At 46.3% G+C, this 20,308-nt stretch overlaps 1 protein-coding gene across 1 annotated transcript; it reads right to left on the bottom strand.

The window, feature by feature from the left end:
* Nucleotides 1-1,532: 1,532 nt before the first annotated feature.
* Nucleotides 1,533-20,022, bottom strand: LOC103357002 (large proline-rich protein BAG6-like). Its single transcript, XM_008281369.1, has 24 exons — nucleotides 19,497-20,022; nucleotides 19,288-19,405; nucleotides 17,261-17,481; nucleotides 17,088-17,159; nucleotides 16,878-17,000; nucleotides 15,854-16,038; nucleotides 15,128-15,257; nucleotides 12,208-12,411; nucleotides 11,444-11,672; nucleotides 10,661-10,723; nucleotides 10,229-10,530; nucleotides 9,892-9,970; nucleotides 9,253-9,569; nucleotides 8,474-8,723; nucleotides 7,372-7,541; nucleotides 7,171-7,224; nucleotides 6,967-7,069; nucleotides 6,585-6,709; nucleotides 6,353-6,487; nucleotides 5,996-6,052; nucleotides 4,849-5,046; nucleotides 3,463-3,570; nucleotides 2,984-3,130; nucleotides 1,533-2,449 (listed from the first exon to the last, which is right to left on the bottom strand). Exons 1-24 carry the CDS (start codon nucleotides 19,575-19,577, stop codon nucleotides 2,351-2,353), a joined length of 3,570 nt encoding a protein of 1,189 aa, XP_008279591.1. The 5' UTR covers nucleotides 19,578-20,022; the 3' UTR covers nucleotides 1,533-2,350.
* Between the last annotated feature and the right edge of the window lie 286 nt (nucleotides 20,023-20,308).

Below are 20,308 nucleotides of genomic sequence, written 5' to 3'. Positions count from 1 at the left end.
GGCGTCTCACTGCAGGGAGTCTTCAGGCTCTGAAGACACTGTGTTGGAGTGACGCTTCTTCAGATCAACACACGTCCGGTTTTCCACATGGTAGAGGTTTGACTGCTAACACTCCATCGATCCATCATCTCTACACCTTAATCCTCACTAGGGTCACAGGGGGGCGGAGTCTATCCCAGCTGACTCAGGGTGAAGGCAGGTTCACCTGGACAGGTAACCAGTCTATCACAGGGCTACACTTAGAGACAGACAACCAAGCACACTCACATTCACACCTACGGACAATTTACAATCACCAATTAACCTCAGCATGTTTCTGGACTGTGGGAGGAAGCCGGAGAACCTGGAGAGAACCCACGCTGCACGGAGAGAACATGGAGACTCCACGCAGAAAGACCCCGGGTGTCCTCACCGGGACGCCAACCGGCGACCTTCTAGCTGTGAGGCGACGATGCTAACCACCAAGACACCTGCAGCCCCTGTACTGTAAATCATTGTTTTGAATTATCCTCAGAAATTATTCAAATAAGAGACAGGATTTCTGATTTTCGGCTGCAAGGTGGCGCAGTTGGTAGCACTGTTGCCCCCCACCGGTTCGCGTCCCGGTGGGGGCACCGGAATCTTTCTGCGTGGAGTTTGCATGTTCTCCCCGTGCAGCGTGGGTTCTCTCCGGGTTCTCCGGCTTCCTCCCACAGTCCAGAAACATGTTGAGGTTAATTGGTGATTGTAAATTGTCTGTGGGTGTGAATGTGAGTGTGCTTGGTTGTCTGTCTCTGAGTGTGGCCCTGTGATGGACTGGCGACCTGTCCAGGGTGTCCCCTGCCTTCGCCCTGAGTCGGCTGGGATAGGCTCCAGCCCCCCCGCGACCCTAATGAGGATTGAGCGGTGTATAGAAAATGGATGGATGGATTTCTGATTTTCATGAGCTATACGCCAGAAAAGGTTTGAAACACTTTGATTTACTTGTAATGATTATAGAATATATGAACGTTTTCCTATTTGAATTAAATGACAAAAGAGGAACTTTTCCACAATGTTCTACATGCTGGAGATGCTGTAGTTCACATAAAACTACTGGAACACAGGATGGAGCTGCTCAGTGTGACGTCATGTCAGGACCTCTGTAATATCATCATGACATGTTGGAGTTATGTCAAACTGAAAACGTCTGCTTGCAGTCGTATGCCTCCGTTATGTGGACGAGCTTCAGTTCAGTTTATATCCACACTCTGTCCTGACCTAACAGTGGACATGTTGGATATGAACTTGATCATTTTATCCTGTCAGACGTGTGTGAGATGTTGTCATAACTGGTGAATCAATTCTTGAATTATGGTTAAAATCCTTTAACTTTGACCCCCATGATCAAATCAGTTCATTGTTGGGTCCAAGAGGACATCAGTGGCACTTCAGTTTTTGCTCTAAAATGTTTCTGGGGCTGACGTGGATCAACCTGAGATACTGTGAGAGGACAAGTGAACGTGTGGACAAGCCCAAAACACGTTGGCTGCTGGCAGTAAGGAGTCACAACATTGACTAACTCATAGTTTTATGAGGAAAAGACGTTAATATGGGAACAGTGATAGAACATCAGACTTCATGTGAAAACACCGGGTCGATTACATGTGCCTAAGTTCTCTGACAGTCGTACAGTTCTGTTCAGCTACTAGTTCTATGTGTTTGCAGTTTAATACAAGACAAATAAATAAAGTCTATCTCATAATATTACAACATGATAACTCTGGTGTTTCCTCCTGATACTCCCGCTGTCATAACATGACTTTATTTTCTCAATAATAAGAATCTTATTCTTTCTTCTACTTTCTTTTCGTCTAACATCACATGGTTTGTGTGACATCACATCTGTACTCTCATCGTCTCTCTAAACAAGACTGAATCATCATGTCTTTTAATACTACACAGGATATCCAGCTAGGACACTCAGACTGCTTCAGAACTACCCAACTAAGAGGATTCATTCTGAGATCAGATCGTTTCATCATGTGGGCCTGTCCTCGCTGACTTGAGATCTGCTCTCATGCCTGGTACCCTGACACTTCAGTGATTCCATCGATGTCTTCTCAGATGTGTCAGAGAGCAAGGAAATGTTTTAAACATGATCAAGGAACCTTAAACTAAGTGCAATGGAGAGTCCACAGGTCCCCGTTCTACCCTAATGACAGCAGGTGATGTCACACTGAAGCAGGAGAGGAGGAATCGTTCAGTGAGGCCAGCAGCTGTCATCCTCTCAGCCGTTTTTACAACAGGACGTTACCACAGAGTCCCATCCTACAGAGTGCTTCCTGTTCTGGACCGGCGCCGCTCCTCCACGGCACAGGCCTCCAAGCCATTAGGAGTCTTCTGCAGAGAAAGCTCTGTGTGTGTTGGGGAATCTCTGGGCGTTGTAGTCCGGATTGTCCCTCACTCGCTCTTTGATGTCGCTCTTTACCTGGAGGAGGACGCACACAGAGAGGATGAGAATTACCTTAAACCCAGTGGAGCAGACGGTCCTGACATGGAGCCACCAAACATCAGATCAAAGCCAGTTTATTGTCATCCTGCTGTACATACAGAGCAGTACAGGCAGGATGAGAGAGTGTTTCTTCAGGATCCAACAACGTAAAGCAATTTAAATAGAGAAGTGTTTGCATACCTGGATCAGATAAATAACCATGACTGTGACTGTGACTGTAACGACACTGTTTGCCTGCTTTGAATGCATTTTAAAACCAGTAATTCCTGAAGTGTGTGGAGTGATGGACTCTGACTCATAGAATCGTCACATTTACCATGCAGTATGTTTTAGGAAACTGCTGAGCCGTCGTAGTGTTGCTCAAGCCAATCACACGAGAGCTGCTGTTGCTGCTGGTTGTCACACTGCCCTCACTACTACTGCTATCACACCACTGAACAACCGGCAGCCAACATTTGAAACAAGACAACAATCAACAAGGCGACTGAAGAAGCTATCCCAATACGTTACCTGTTTAGTGTACGCTTCCTGCACGTCCGGCCTCTCCAGCTCCCCCTGCAGGCTGTTCGGGGTGGTGACAGGCAGAACTCCAGCAGCGCGAGCAGCTCGACTGACTGCGTCCGACAGGGACAGGTGTGGTCCTTCACACTGGCTGGTCTGAGGACAGAAACACTGCCGTCACACTCCTCCGTCTGACAGTTTGACATTTAAGGAAATACACAGGATTGCCTTCATGCACAGATTAGAGACAGAGATAGGACCGTTTAGCCTAGCTTAGCACCACTCACAGGTGAAAGCTGTTAGCTCGGCTCTGTCTTCCAACACATCTGTTCTGTCGAAGCTAACAAGCTGTTGTCCACAAGGGATGTTTGTGCTTTAGAGCGAGCCTGACAACAACGAGGCAGACTTCTCGCAGAACAAAGCCAGCAGATTCCCACAGCAATCAGCCACTTCAGAGAGACTAGACAGCTCTAAATAGCACCGCTCACCTTCCTCCTCTTGGCCGGCATCCCATGCAGGTAGGCATCAGACAGCGGCGGCTGGGCTTTGATCTTCCTCTGAGACAGCATGTCGTGTCTGATGATGGGAACCCATTCCTGAGTCCAAGACATTAGTGCACAGCCATGAACCAGTGAACTGATGGAGGCTTTGTGTGAAATGAGTAAAAACAGAAATGTGACTGTTGCTGAAATGTCAAAAAGATGGATGTCATGCTTCTAAAGTAGCTGAAGTATTGAGGCCTGACCAGCAGGCACTCATGAGGAGACTAGTAATGAAAGCCAGTTTCTGAGCAGACTGAGAAACTGATGCTCCACACCTGGAAGGATCATCACACTTACATGAGGTGGCCATACTGGTGACTGAGTATTTTAGAAAGACAAAACAGTTATTCCCGTAGATGAATCGTATCAGCTGGACCTGCTTGAGTTCCTTGAAGACGTTCCACCTCTCATCCAAGAGGCTTTATCAGCTCTGACTGACGAGCTGGGAGTTCCACATACTGATATCCTGAAGGAGCCATTAACACCTGAGTTTGGGTTTCAATTGGGGGTTTGTTGCTCCTCCCCCTCGCTATGTGAGTCGTTAGTGCTCCCCCTGACACCATGGGGTTCGTTAGGGTTCCCCAACTAGTCAGTCACAACTGATGAAGCCTCTTGGATGAGAGGCGGAACATCTTCAAGGAACTCAAGCAAGTTCAATTGCTACGATTAAATACCAGAAGAACCATGACCTGGAGGACTGAGAACCTTCAGACAAAACTGTTGATGTCATTTTGTGTATCTTATGTGTCACACACAAGAGTTGGAGAAATGTTTTTGTCTTGAAGTTGCTGGACTGTTCTTCACACTGATAACACGTCAACACTATCCAAGGACAGATGATGCCCAGCTCTCCTTTGATAAACATTTAGGTTTGAGGTGCAGTGAAGTTCTGGCCTGACTGATGGTATTATACTTGTTAAACAGTAAAATGAATCCTGACATGACACATCTCCTATACATGTTAATGTAAAGGCAAGATGTGAATCAAATACAGGACAACAGGAATGGACAGTTGGATGTTACAGACAGCTTGTTGTGTTTGCTGTGTTGATGTTATGTTGAATGCAGCATTTTAACTAATATAAACTAACATCAACCCACTGATGTCACGTTACTGTTTGTCGTTCATTTACTGTGTTTGGTTTTACTCTGCTGCCCTCTTGTGGTCCCTGGTGTGCCCTGCAGTCAGCTGTTTGATTCAGTTAAAGGCCAGGTCAGTTCAAACATTAACAACAGAGTCGTTCCTTTCCTGAGCTCTGTGAATACCAGAGCGCAGGACTACCATCAGCATTAGAACTGTAGTACTGCTGGGGGGAGAACCTCACTCCTTACAGGTGGAACAGCTGCTGCCCAAGGCTCCATCTCAGGGGCGGCCTCCTCCGGTCCTCTCAGGGTCCCAGCAGGACGTTGCGTGTCCCTAGATGAGATGGTGGTGTCTCCAGGAGGCGCTGCCCTCCTCCCAGCGTCACCCGATGAAGCCATGGCCTCCTCTGCTGTGGTGGCTGCAGCTGGAGACGAGCCGTCCTCCATCTGACAGAGGGTTGGAGTGATCACATGAGCCTCATTCTGAACACACTGATGAACATCATGATGATCATAAACTGTGCCGCACGAGCTGGTGAACCTAACAGAGAGAGGTCCGCTAACATCTGAAGTACTCAATGTTCCACCAATGTTCTTCTGTGTCCCACCTCATCTTCATGATCTGCGGGACTAACATTGTGATGTGACATAAAGAAGGAGCTAAAATCAGCATATTCCACAGCTGGAGCACACAGTGACAGTGACAATTAACTGGATTACATTTGAAATAAATCTGCCTTAATTGATTAATTGTGATGGGCAGCCTATCTCTGTCCCACCTCCCAAGTTTCCATGTTTACACGGCCCATGTGTTAGAAAACCTCCAGCTTTAACCATCTCAAACTGAAAGTCTGGTGATATTTTATATTTCTCTTCTAGTGAACACGGTAAACTACCAGTAAACATGTTCAGCTAACTCGTATGCTCCGTATCACCTGATCCTGCATGTCTCTATGCCATGGAGGTCCGTTCTTGATCAGAAACTAAGAAAACACATCTGTGAAGTCCACTGTTGTCTCCTTTCTGACCATAAATACACACTGCTCTTCATTTGGACTCAGTCTGACATCCTGTCCTGCCAGAAACACTCATTAAAGCACCAGATTCACAGTCCCCAGTGAATGAAATACTGGCTGCATAGAAGCTACACTGACCTGTACTCACAAGGTGTTCTTAGACATTTACGTCTTCAGGGGAACCGATGGGCATCGATGTGAGAGATATACACTCTGATCCAACCCAAATACCAACGATACTGTGCACATTTGAACCACACAACTGCTGCCACCCTCCTCTCAGCTCCGCCCAAGTCAGCTGTGATTGGTTTAAAATAATACAAACCAGCTAGATAATTTTAGTAGGAATGGGAAGGAGAAATGGTATAAAACAAACTCACCTGGACGCTGAGACTCTCTGATTGCACCTCAGCCTCCGTCCTCTGGTTCGACTCACCCTGAAACGGCATGCAGGTTTCCGATGACAATCTGGATCTCTTTGCAGAATCACAATATCACAATATATATATAATATGGCACAATATTCGAACCTTGGATTAAAGCTGACAGCGCTGTGCTGTGCTCAGGTTATGTGTGTGTTAATTAATAGTTTGATCCAGCTGACTGAAATTAGATTCTAACTTTCAAACAGAATCTTTAATCACATTCTTTTATAGTGCCTTGATTCTGTTTGTGTCACTTAGATGTGGTTCAGTAGATGCACTGCAGCGTGCTCACGGGCTGACTGTGTTCATTACATGCGTATAGATGATGTAGTTCTGGATTTGGTCCTCGGTCACTGGGTTGTGCTCCAGAATGACGTGCAGTCTGGTAGACATCATACTGGTCAGCCAGTTGACCAGACTGGGATTGACTTCTGCTGACATCCTCCTCTGCACAAACACACAGAATCACACAGTCACACAGCACTATTGGCTTTCATCACACAAGAGCAGCGTGATGCCGTGGTTATAGGTGATGTATACTAACGATGCGGTGGTTGATGACAGCGATCAGAGCTCTCTGTTCTCCTCCCAGGCAGTGCAGGTTCAGGGCCAGACACTCAAACAGGCCCTGAGTGCACATCAGCAGCAAACGAGGGCCAAACGTGTGGTCTGCAGGACGAAACATCACAAAACTACTCACATCTCTCTACCGTCACATCTTTGTGGTCTTACAGAACACGGCAGCACTGTGACAGTCCTGCTGCTCTGTTGGTCTACCAGTCTGACGCTACAGTGTTTTACTCTTGGAGGTAATTTAAAAGCTTTTATGCTCAGAACTGCAGAATCTGGGCCTTTAAAGTAGCTGAAGGACTTCACCCTCTGGTGTGAGACCACCTGCTGCTGGTTGACACTCCAGATGAACTTACCGTTGCAGCGCAGGATATGTGAGGCCATCTGAGTGAACTGCTGTCTGAGGAAAGACAGGTTGGTCTGAACGATGTCCACTCCCTCACGCACCGTCACTGTGGCCTGCAGACACAACACACACAGCTCTCATGTCCATCTACACACCGAGCACACGCTGCATTGGTTTAATGGTGACGTTTGGGTGTGACAGAGGTTGCGCTTACAAAACTCTCAGCGATGTACTCCTCCAGTCCGTTGATGAGATCCTCAGCAGCGGTCTGCAGAGAGGACATTATGTCTTTACTGTGAAACATCTCATCACACATGAACAGACCAGAAGCTTTGCTCCCATGCAGATGGTCAACAAGCAGGCGTCCCATCATGGTGCCACACATCAATCAATGAAGAATCTTCACTCTACTTACAGCGATGTTGGCATCAGTGGGCTCTCTGCCCTGTAGGTAGTGTTCAGTGAAGAAAGCAGTGAGCTGGGGCTGGATGCGGCTCAGAGGTTGGGCATTCCCATGAAGCAGCAGCACCATGTCCACCATGGAGAAGCTCTGACACACCAGGGACAGCAGGTCCCCGAAAAACCCTGCCGGGACGAGAGTCATTTATTCACTAGAATCTGTTGTTACTGTCTGTTAACGGGGAAAGAAAGCTTTTAATCCGCTGCTCCTCCACCTGGAACACTTTGTAAAAGGACCTGAACTTCTAGAGCTGGTCTCTTTAAACACTTTTAAAGTGCTTTTAAATGACTGGAGGCAGAAACATCAGGCTGTAGATGTTCTGAAAGACGATTATTTTGCTGGTTACGTCTCTGATCTCTGCTGATGTGTTGGTTTCTTATCTCCTGAATGTAATCTCACCGTATTATGAGTGTGATGTCTGTGTGGATGCTGCTGTGACCTCGTCTGTTTTTAATCTCACTGAGCCTTTAACTTTAAAGTTTGAGTTGACAAAGAAAGTTGAACCACCTTCATGATGCCTGTGATCTCTGACTGAAGCTTTCGTTTTTGTCGAGCCAGCTACATAAAGAAAGCCTGGATATGACAAACTGTCTTTGTCGTACAGCCTTCCGAGGAGGTGGTGGCCTTGACTACAGGCGGTTCCATGTTGGCAGAAAGAGAGCATTGTGGGAGTTTAGCGAGCAGCGGGCCACTGTGGTGATTAGAGGCTTCCAGCTCACATCAACTTCGTGTTCCTGTTGTCGAATGGCTGATGGAACCAAGCCATTCACGTGTTTATGGTTAAAACCTTGTATCAGCGTATGAAACAATGACCACTGTACTGATTCATATTAATTACTATTCATTTCTAATTCTGTCAACTATCTGTTCAGAAAATCGTCCCTATTCATCACAATAACAACAACCACCACAGTAATCAGCTCCATTTAGAGCTCGTTCTAAGAATATGTCGTCACTGTTTTACCTGATTCCATTATATTTCAATTAGAATAGTAACTGTGGGCTTAGCACTGATGAAAAGCTGCGTCTACAATCCTCCTCCAGCTGTAGGACTTACCCACGGCGTCTCCAGAGCCAGGAGCAAACAGGTTGCTGGTCTGAGACAGCCTCTGGATGAACTGAGCGATACTCTCTCCGTTGCCCTGCTGCGCCCCCAGAGCGCTCATCATGGTGGACAGCACTCCCTGCACGATGCCGGTGAACAGCTCCGGGCTCAGAGAGTTCCCACCCGGACTGCTGCCGGGCTGGGGCGGGGCAGGACCGGTGGACTGAGGCGGGACTGAGGCACCAGGGCCGGGAGCAGGGGCCTGGCCAGAAACAACACTTATTGCTCATTGGATGGTACAAACAGCAGCTATGGTGGCTCTGTACTTTCACATATCAAGTTAACCCTGCATCTGATCCTTTGACTCCTGGTTGTGCATTCAACCAACTGAAAAGAACAACAGCAGATGGCAGATCGGGCTGCTTCTGTGCTGGACTGTACGGTAACCAGGTACTTTTAAATGTGAAATCATGTTGTTCTAACTTTGTCAGTTTCATCCCGTTGCATTCGCTGCTGTAGATCTAACACACAGTAAACTCTGTTCCTGTGCCTGTGGTGCAGTAAAACACATATTTAGCTTTTCTGCAGACATTGTTGGTTGTTTTATTTCTTCCCTTTTCTTCCTTTTTACATAGCTGCTCTCGATCTCAAACATGAGCTGTTAATTTGTTTACCAGGTGATTCTTCATAAAGCAAGAGGTTCTGAGAAAATGAAGTACGGGGAGATAAAGTTGTGCAAAAGACATGAAAACCGTTGTTACTACATTCTGGTTTTCTGTATATAAACTCACAGGTGTGAAGTCTGACGGGCCCTGGAAGAAGCCCGGCACCCCCGGTAGCGTCACAGTGATGGAGGGAGCCAGTCCAGAATCAGGACCCCTCGGTCCAGCAGCTCCGCCCAGCAGGGAGGCCAAGAACTGAGCTACGTTTGCCTCCGGACTGCCCTCTGCTGGCTGGCTGATGGAGGTAGAGGTCGTGGTGTGGGTTGACGTCTGTCCAGAGGTGTTGGCGGAGGGAGGAGGAGGAGGAGGAGACAGGTTGGAGGAGTCGGATGAAGAGGAGGTAGAGTAGGAGGGCTGAGGGCGGGCCGAAGAGGACGAGGGATCACCTGCAGGATTTAGAACAACAGAACATTAATAAGGCCCGACCAGAACTGATTACAATATCTGAGAGTTTAAAAAAATCTATGAACTGATGAACATACAAGACATGTGACAATGTTATTCTGTGTAGATTTAATTTCTTGATTTAATAAATACAGGGAACTTGTATGTTTGCTATTAACCTACACTCAATAATCCATAATAACAAAATAAAGAATCATTCGATGATGAGTCAGTAAGAGTTGGCTCACAGACATAATCCTGGTTTTTATCTGTTACGGTGAAAACTATGAACACTGATGAATGTTTAAATGAGCTGACACTGACCTGGCTGCCCAGGCATCAGCAGCTGCCCAACCAGACCACTGATCATCTGGGTCAGCGAGGAGGGAGCCAGCGGTACACCCTGAGGGGAGAAGGAGGAAGACATGAACCAGCAGCTTTATGCTTCCTGCACAGCTGTCCATCCTGTACTAAGATGAGGCTACAGCTCAATCAAGCAATGAGTGCCTGTTTACTAATTAGAGGATCAAGAGAAATAAACTATTCAAGGTTAGACAAAACAAGGTGTTTGATGTCACATGACCTCGATTATTTCTATCTGTTAGATAATGAGACTGGGTTGAAGCCACAGACGTCTCCGCCCGCTCTGTGCCTGTATTACCTGTCCAGGCTGCGGGCCAGCTGTGGGCACCGTAGCCCTCAGGTTGATGGTTGTTCCCCTGGTTGCCATGGGCTGAGGGATGCGGGGGGAGAACGATGGTCTGGTGATGACCACCCTACCCTGGGCAGGGTGGGGCGCCTGTAAGGAAGCAGCTTCCTCAGCACTGGGCATCGAGTCAGGACCAGACATCATCTGTGCTGGGGGGCCTGCAGTAGCCATGGCAGCAGCTTGGTGAGATATCTGGTGCACAATGGCCTGCATGAACTCAGGGGGAAGTCCTGGGAAGAGAGTAGGTGTTGCTCCTGCATACAGACGAGAAGTTTGTCCTGAAAACATGTCTTTCAGAGTGTCCATATGAAGTTCTTCTTGCTCAAGTTGTTCAAAAAGCTAATATGATAGCAACAAGTTAGCCAATCACAGAGCACCACTCACCTGGTTGCCCAGGACCTGCAACGTTTGGCTGCCCTGGACCCTGAGAAGCAGCAGCTGACTCACCTGTTCAACACAACAACAGTAGAGATCCATTAGGTTTACAGTGAGAGTACAGGAGGCGTGGTGCTACAGTCACACAGACCAAACAGGGCTCCTACAAGTCAAAGTCCTTTTGACCGAAGTGACACGTCGGAGATCACTGCATCACCCCGTAGAGAGGAAATCTGGAAATCTGGCTTTTGCTTTTGTATGAAATCACCGAACCAATACACTGAAAGTATCTGATTGTCATAATTACGGTAATTCCATAGTTACATCTCTAAAGCTACCTAAACGTCACTGCTATCACTAGGTTTAGCTCTGACATACAGCCCACAGTCTGAGTGCCTCCTTTGGGCTAGCAAATATCGCCATCTGCTGGAAAAGAGTGCAACAGAACTCCGACATATTTCGCAAAAAAATAAATAAAATAAAATAAACCTGTTCTTGAATGCTAAGTCATAGACATCCTACTTGTTCATTAATCCCTTCGGGTCCTATTAATCACAGCTGCTGCTTGAGCCATAGCTGATGTTGGGAAAGTATTTTCCATTTCATTTTAATGGATGACACCTAATTCTCAATTCTTTATATTTATTTTTGTCTCAATGTATGCCCTAACATACATTTTTTTAGCATCCACAACATGATAATACGTCACGTTCTAGACCAATCACAGAAGTTTATGTGACCACAGCAATAACATGTACAGTCAGCTCGGTGACATCAGAGCAACACACGTACCATTAATGTTCATCTGCATCATGACTACAGGCTCCATGGTCTGGTGTGTGATCCGGATCACTCGGGGCGCTCCCTGTCCCTGATGGTGAGGGGTCCCGTTTGAATGAAGAGGCAGAGCCTGGCCTGTAGCCTGCTGGTTAGACTGGCCGATGCCCTGAGAGGGCTGGCGCTGCCCTTCAGCTGCTTGTCTGCCGTTAGACGTCACGGTTACCGTCGTCCCCAAGTTTATCTGGAAGAGAAAGAGAACACTGGCTTCAAGACTGACTCCATGTAATTCCAGGTATAATGGAAAATCTGAAATACACAGTGGCATGCAGAAGATCACACATTCTTCTCAACATGTTTAAGTCTGTGGTTGCTGAATTAACCTTTTAACTTCTAAACTCACATCTGAGTATCAAAGTTAGATATGTGCAATTATTCTTCCATGAAAATAATCCCAGACAACAGCTTCCATGAAGACATACTTCCAGAAGTGTTGACATGAACATCACTTTGGCTGTTGCTAAACTACAGATTTGCATGTGTGAGAAACTAGACAGATGTTTCCAAACATCAAGAAAAACCCACCAAGGAGCTGCCAAACCCTATTTTAAATTATATTGGATGAGCAACATATACATCCATGGAATTCTGAGCATATCTAGCTGCATGAAAGTTATTCTATCGTCTTCTATTCTATCTTTTGAAGCCATCATGTTTCTCCACAGCAGACAGAAGCAATGATTTATTCTGCTCAGGAGATCAGGAAGGTGTGAACCTACTGGGATGGGCATGTGCTGCAAACCAGCCTGAAGCAGGACCGGGTGGGTGTAGTGGGCAACAGGGCGAACCACGTATAGGTGACGCGGGGGAGGAGTGGCCAGGTTGCAGCGCAGGTCGCCAAGGACGACCAGAGTGTTTCCTAGGAGACGCACAGCATCTCCGACCAGGTTGAGAACGCGCTGGTCCTCCTCTCTCTCCTGCATCTGTGGATAAATACACCAAGTTATTAATCTAATAGTTTGTTAGCGACCCGTCAAAAGAAAGAAAAAAAGGAACAGACAGAAAAGAAAACACACTAATGTGTCTACAAACACAGAGAAGACACTGTGGAGTCATTCAGGCAGTAGTGACACATCCACAGCGTCACACAAAGGACTGTACCAGGGCAACACAGCTCATAACATCACATTAGCTCAATACATCTGACATTTAGCAGCAACTTATTCTCCACTGACAGTAATACTCTAAATGGATTTTTATTCTTATATATATATGTATAGCCCTCCAGACGAGGGCTGACAAATGGTCATAAAAGTTTGTGCACACCTACTCGCGCAGCATCACTTTTTAATGTCTGTATATGTTTAAAATGTCTGACAAGCATGTGCACAGCTATTACAGAGCCCACACTGTTGATATACACGTCTACTGTGCTCAGGATAGTCTAACCACACTGCTCAGAAGCTGCCTGTAGGAGTCATAGTTAGCGCCACTTAGTACTTTACTGTGGTTGTCCTGGTCAGGTTAGTGTCGATGGTGCTAAACTAATTTCTCTTGGTCTCATCTATACTAAGCTGAAAGCTTCATCCTCTAGATGTTTTGACAACCAGGGGTTTTTCCTTGATTCCATCCACAGAGGTTGATGTTATTATTCTCTGAGCTGTGCCAAGTCAACAGCACTCGCCTTATTCACAGCTAGATGTGCAAACAGCTCGCTCTCTGTGGGAGGACGATCACCGCCGCTCTGATTAATGGTGCTGTGCCTCGTTCCATACCTCCTGATTACTGCTGCAGCCCTGTTTCCACTCAGTTTTAATTCGATTGACTGATCTTCTCGTTTACTTTTCCACCTTCACACAATCAGATTGTTCAGTTCCTCCGGCGATTCTTTTCCATGTGGAGCCACGATGCAGACACGCAGACGGTCATTCTGCTGTCCACAGCTCATTTCAAAACCACGGTAACGCAGTTAGGCTGATCAGAAATCACAGCTGTACTCAATGCAGTTACAGTGATCGCCGGTACATTCAATTTTGTGCACTGAGTGCATTGGGGCCTATATTCTTTCTTAGTTCTTTCCTTAGTCTTTCTAAAGCAGGGATCTCCAGCTCTGGTCCTGGTGAGCTGCTGTCCTGCAGGTTTTAGACTCTAAAACCTGCAGGACAGCAGCTGCAGTATGGAAACGTCTAAAATTTAGACGTTTCCATACTGCAGCACACCCGACTAACATTAATGGATCTCCAGCAGCTTGTTGTCAAGTTCTGCACAAGTCTGTTAATGATCCATTAATGTTAGTCAGGTGTGCTGCAGACGTTTAAAACCTGCAGGAAAGCAGCTCATGAGGACCAGAGCTGGAGATCCCTGCTCTAAAGTGTTTGTTGTTGATTGTTGATAAGAGGAAATACTCTCCTGTTCAACTTAGACATAACACAATTATTGACAGATGATGTAACGTGGAGTCATTTCACATTTAGGTGAACATCTGTTGCACACTGCAGAGGCATTGTAAGGGTTACCTGTTATATGAGGACCCACTGACATCAGATATTTCCAGCACATTGTGTATATAACAGCAATAAAAGGTGCAGGAGAATGTTTTGTTCTGTTTTATAGGGACAACCTTAAAGTAAGTAAAAGGCAGCTCTTCTTTGGTTGTTTCATAAGCAGTGTTAAATGTTGTTATAATCTCCTCACTGCCTCGACGTACTGCTGCAGCTCGAACACTGCATGGAGGGGAGCTGCCCTGCTGGCCGCACACCTGTCACCGCACAGGACATGCTCACTGTACTTAAAACATGGATACTCCAGAAGCAAATGTTCCCAGCAATGTTTTGGTCTAACGTTTGCAATAGTTCTATCTCAGCGCTACCCTCAGGTTAAATGTGTGCTGGTGGTGGTGGCTGGCACAGCGTGGCTGATGTGCATGTAGAGACGTGTGCAGTTTAAAGGGGAAGAGCTTAACTCTGGTTGTTTTCTGAATCTACAGTTTAGCGACGTTCTTGAACACCTCACACATCAGTGGACGCTCAGAGCAGTGTCCTCCCTCTGCTTAGGTCTCAGCCTGTCTCCTTGTCCTCTCCCCCTCCTCGTCTCCTGTGGATCGGCTGTGAGTGGGTGTGTTGACTTCACTCATGACAGGATTGTTGATTTTGGTGCAGTCGGTCGTTTTTCCAGTCATCTACACCTTCTGTAGTCTTCCACAGTAACTGCGCTAACTCATGTTTGCTTTTACCGGAGCTGCCTGCTACCTGCTGCTATGTCTGTGTAAACGACAAGCGGGGGAGCATTCTGACATTCCAGGCTGATTTCTGACGGCATCATTGTCGGAATAAACTATTGTTTGTAAAATAAAAACGTTTAAACAACTAAATAACTATTTTTAAATGCAGGCTATTTTATCAGCTCTACCTGCAGAAACAACATGCCGTACAGTTTAGCTCTAACACAGTATAGATGTAGTAATCAGGAACCAGAACATGAAGTGAAACCAAACTGAGAGGCAGTCTGTTCAGAGCACACATTGTTACAATTATTATCATCTCTAATCAGTATACAGACAACAGTGATGATGGTTTTCCTGCTGAACTACAGAAACGTTTGCTGCCTGAGCATCAGTGGGCACGTCTTTGCTCCTTAACAGTTTCCTGAGAGGTCCTGCTGTGATGTTTTGTTGTTATCGTTGTTGTGCTGCCCCCTTACATTGTTGTTGTAGTCGGCTGAGGTGGCAGCTCCGAGGATCGAGTGGGTCCTCTCTATGAAGGGACGTAACCGCTCCTCCACCCTCCTGACCTCAGAGAGGACCTCCACAAACTCAGCTGGACTTGGGTGGCTGAGGACAAAACAGTGGACAACAGGAGTCAGTGCTGCAGAGACCCTGCTGACTCCGAACTAAGTTTCTGGGACCCCTGTGGTCAGTCTTCAGCTAAGAAACATGGATCCAGTGCGACTTGATGACATCAGTGTTAGAAACCGATTGTTTCTGACTGTTACTGGGCAGGCCACATCTGGAGATGTAGATGCTTCAACTTTCTGACAATACAGAATATCTGTTCAGCAAGTTGAAGGCTCACAAACTTCCTCCTTTTCCCACTAATTCAATGTGTCTGACTCAGTCTGTCAAAAGCCAGCAGCCCTCACAAAAACACATGAAATCAGGGCTTTTACCTTCCACAGAGGACTTTTTCACCAGTTATGTTAACTCATTTTTTAGAGCACAATAAAAAACATTTAAAAACATTTTTGTATATCAAATGGTCAGAAATAACAGGAAAAAGGCCCAGGACAAATAAATAAGCTACCACAGACTTCTAGTGTACAGGGACTGAGCTTACTGACGTGTCGCCGCCCCAAAAAGGCCCGTTCTGAACCAGGTGATTCCTGATACCAGGCGTTACTGGCACGATGCAATCCACAACTCTGACTTACTTGAGCCCAGCATTGGCTGGTCTCTCAGTCTGGGTGGAAGTGGAAGATGATGTCGCAGGAGGAGAGCTTATGTCCATGGGTTGCGATGCTACAGCTCCTCCAGCAGAGGAGGAGGATGGTGGTGGGGAAGAAGAAGACGGAGGTTCCTCTACCTCTGAATGGGAGCTGCTGTCGCTGGACACACCCTGCAGCACAGAACACTTGACTGTCCATACAAGTACACACCCAGTACCTGAGCCAGTACTGCCAGAGTTATTGGATATTTTTAGAATAAAACAGGTGATGATAGAGTCAATAAAGTCCCAAAATGTATGAAAAAAACTAACGAACAATTAATTTATTGAGGATAAAGACAGCATAGAAAACAAAGAAGAAGGAAAGAAATGATTTCAGAATCAGGTCCCAACTGTTAAAGAAATCCTATCTGAAGACGGTCACATTTCTAACGTATGCATCACGATTGGACTGTATAGATTGGATTTCAGTGGTTTGTAGGTTCTAGACAGTCTAGTTTCCCATGCAGAGGACTGGATGCCTATCTGGTCCAGTCTGTTTACTGGGCAGCAGAACAGGTGAAGGCACTTTGAATTTGAACTGAACTTGAATCCTTTTCCAACGTCTACTGCTAAAACTAATGCTTGTATTCTGGAATCTGCTTTCTGTTTAGAGCTCCTTGTGCTGCAGCTGCTGTCTCAAACCCTCTTTCTATGTGACTAACAGATGATGTAGCTCATTTCAGTTTATTTCCACATCTTACAATGGACAATATTAAGGTGTTTATCAACGTGACTGGTGAGACCTACAGTTTAATGTCATCTGCATCAGACTTTCTCTTCCCTGATAACTGCACAATTAACAAATATATTCCAAAAATATTACGACTATTTGTTGTAAAATCCTGGCCTTTTTGGTCAGGACTTCTCATGATTATTATCAGTGGTGTAACTCTTAAAAAAAATATTTCCAAGTTATGTCACTGCTGTCATGTTGTAAATAACAACCTACATATCAAAAACAAATGTACCTCCAGCCTTTGAATTAGAGCGCAAGCATCTCTGAGCAGGTTCTCAGCCAGCTGCAGCCTCATCCTGGGCTCGCTCTGCATCGACTGGTCCAGGTTGATCTGCACGTCCACCAAGCTGTTGCTCTGCACACACACATATGTGTACAGGAAAAGTGAGACAAAGAGGCTGAAACAGACTCATTAAGCTGTTGGTGAATGACGAGCCTTTACCCCCGAGCCAGAGCTGACCCTCGCACTGGTTCCAGCATCACTTACTCCAGACATCATCTGCTGCACTGACATCTACAAAACAAATTACAGCTGTCAGAAAAGTATTAAACTGTCCTTTCCTTCAGTAAAACGGAGTGAGGTTTTTAGTTTGCATGCAGCCAGCTCATTCCGACCTGTATCTGCTGTGGATCCATGATGTTGACTGGCAGGTTGAAGGTCCCCAACATTACGTAGCTGTTGCCATTACGATCATGTGGTGCACCTTGGGATGTGGTGTGGCTGCTGCTGGTTCCAGCCTCTGCCCCCCTGGTGGGAGCACCCACACCCCCAGAGCAGGACATGGCGGCCTGAGGTGGAGCACGCTCCACCAGGTGGATCACCTTGCCATCTACGTCTAAAGGAAAAAGAAAGGAACAATGTAGAAACAGAGCACACTCAGGTGTCATCGGCGGACCCCAGCTTATGTGAGCACTGCTGCATAACTCCTGTCTCGATTGTAGAGCATCGATCGCATGTGTCGGCTCGTTCCCTGTATCTCTGACAAACACCCAGCGATGAGCCCATCACTGCCAGTGTCAGGGACGTGGGGAAAGAATCTGACGAAGCAAGTCATTGTATTCAACACTGGACTCACTTTTCCTCAAGTCCGATCTCTGAAAATACAAATTCACAATGCTGACACATTGTTCTGATCTGTTCAATCTGATGAACCATTCATGTCTATAGATCTAATATCAAACCCTTCCAGTTGCAACCAGGATCTTCAGCAGGTGTGTCTAGGAGGCCCTACACCTGTCTCAAGCAGCAGATCTCTATGCTACGCCAGCAGGGCCCTACACACATCAAAAACCTGACTTTATGGTGTGGTAGATAGTGTGGACAAACGTCACCAGCATCTTGCTCTGTGTTGCGGAGGAAACGTGGTCTCATGCAGGCATGCATGCACCTCACAGGGCTTCAGTAAAACTGTCCTTCCTCGGGGACTGCTGATGATGTTCAGCGCTGGGTGATCCCCTGTTAAAGCGTGCACCACCAGTGTCCTACTGGGAACAGTGATTACGAGGAGAACCTTAACAGATGGTTCGCTGCTAGGTTGAGGGAGTTGGTTTGTGTGAAGGGCAGCGAACGGCACCTGGCCCCCAAGGCTCCTACGTGCTCATGTGCAATGTGTTGTGGAAATTCTGTAAGAGGTTGATGTCGGATGAAGAATCCGACACAGAGAGACACACCAGAGACTCAGATGACTCAGGTTGAAATGAGGTTTACTGATGCATCAGGAGAAGTGACGCTAACAGAGCGTCACGCCAGCATCAGCTCAAAAGATCCCTCTCACATCTCTAGTCTTATATCCTCCCTCAGTGGGAGCCACGTCCAGATTTATGGGTGAAAGGGAAACAAAGATAAGTCGGCGCCTGGGTATCATCTGGCCTTGGGAGGTGCAGGCTGTCCTCCTACAATAAGGTCAAGAATGTATAGAAAAGCTACAGAGCGCACATCTGCTCCAAGCACTACGTTTACCTCAGGAGGTCAGTCAGGGGTCAACATCTTCTCTAAAAGATTAACTCCAAATAAGGAAATGAATTTTTCCTTCACAGATCACTCCTCTTTGATCGTAAGATCAACCCAACAAAAAAACACTAATTAAAGGGAAAATTACTAATAATCAATGAGTCCTTATAATCGTCCCTGTATCACCGAATACAATTGTACAGTGTCACATTCTCCAATGAAATACAAATACAAAGAGTGATATAAGACATATAAGTCAGTATAAGAATAAAATATAAATCATGCAACAGACCGTGAGCCCCAAAAGTTCATGCAGGTAGGAAACCCAGCGGGAAAACTCTCAGATGTTAAAGATCCAAAATACAGGGTGGTGATCACAGGGATCTGCATCACAGCTCATCAGCCTGATCATCTAAGAGCTTCTCAGAGACACAACCTGCACATCATCACATTTCTTTATCACATTTCTGTAGTTGTTTTGTTTTTTTACTCACAAACACTTTCTGCCGCTTCTGAGAAATTGTCATGTCTATACATATGAGACAGAAGATGCACATATAGGGGTATGGATCCATAAAAGAACGATCACACAGATGTGTGTGTAACTGTGTATCCCCAATGATGCTGCTCTGCTGTAAACCTCGGTGTGTGTGGATGGTGTACTCCAGGTTATCAGGTGTCATGTACTCACTGTATTCAGTCAGCGTCCTGTCATCCTGCAGCACTCTGCCCTGATAGATGAGCCTCTGCTTGTCCACTGGGATCTCCACTGAGGATGCTATGTGCTCCTTAAACTGCTTCACAGTCAGCTGAGGGACACACAACACACACAAGTTGTCAGTGAGCAGGGAGGAGAAGCAGAGAGGGAGCTGGAGCACTGTGTGCATCTGGGAGCATTACCTCGCTTCTGACCGTGTAGCTCCTGCTCTGTGAGTCCAGAGTCTTCACTGTCACTTCGATCTCACTGCTCGACTCAGTCATGATTCTGAATAATTACAGAGCTGTGAATTGAGCCAGTTATTGTTTAATGTTGTGCATTCAGGTTTACCTCTACTATTGGAAGCAGTGCAGGAACCCAGCTGCAGCTATTTCATCAACCATTCACCTTTATCCGCCATCAAACTAATGACTGTGGTGAATATTTAGGCTGCAGCTGGACACGGACAGCCCGCTGCCTTGTTGTTGTTGTTGTTATTAGCTTGTTAGCCAGCTAGCTAATGTTAGCTAATCCCAATTACCGACAGGGAAATAGTCCAAACCCGGAAACCTTCCTTTGGGGAACCGTTGTCCGCCTTTAGTGGAAAACCAGCTGGAGGTCTTGCTTTTGAGCTAAAAGCTGCTAAATTGAATTTCTAAATAAGAAATTGCTATTCAGTTTCCGCGCATCCAGACTGGTGCCTGAGCTCGCTAGCACGGCAGTAGATGCTACAGTGTAGGACCCCGGTGACGTACCACCGGGGGCGTCTATGTCGTGCCTGAGCGCCTTTTTCTCATTCCTCAACTGTTCTCAGCGGACAGCTCATCGATAAAAAGAGTTCAGCGTTTTTTACTCATGCTAATTATGTCTAATTTCATCTAAGCATAGGATGACATACCTAAAATAAATCTTGTTTTCATTATAATTTTTAGTGGTGGCAGAAGACGCCGTTGTAGTGAGAACTTATTGTGAAGCTGGAATAGATTGTGTTTTCTTTAACAGAGTATTTTCAGCA

This window comes from Stegastes partitus, unplaced genomic scaffold (assembly GCF_000690725.1).
Source record: "Stegastes partitus isolate 25-593 unplaced genomic scaffold, Stegastes_partitus-1.0.2 Scaffold6, whole genome shotgun sequence".
Taxonomy (NCBI): domain Eukaryota; kingdom Metazoa; phylum Chordata; class Actinopteri; family Pomacentridae; genus Stegastes; species Stegastes partitus.
Note: the sequence above shows the minus strand (reverse complement) of the source record. Positions and strands in the feature narration are given on the sequence as shown.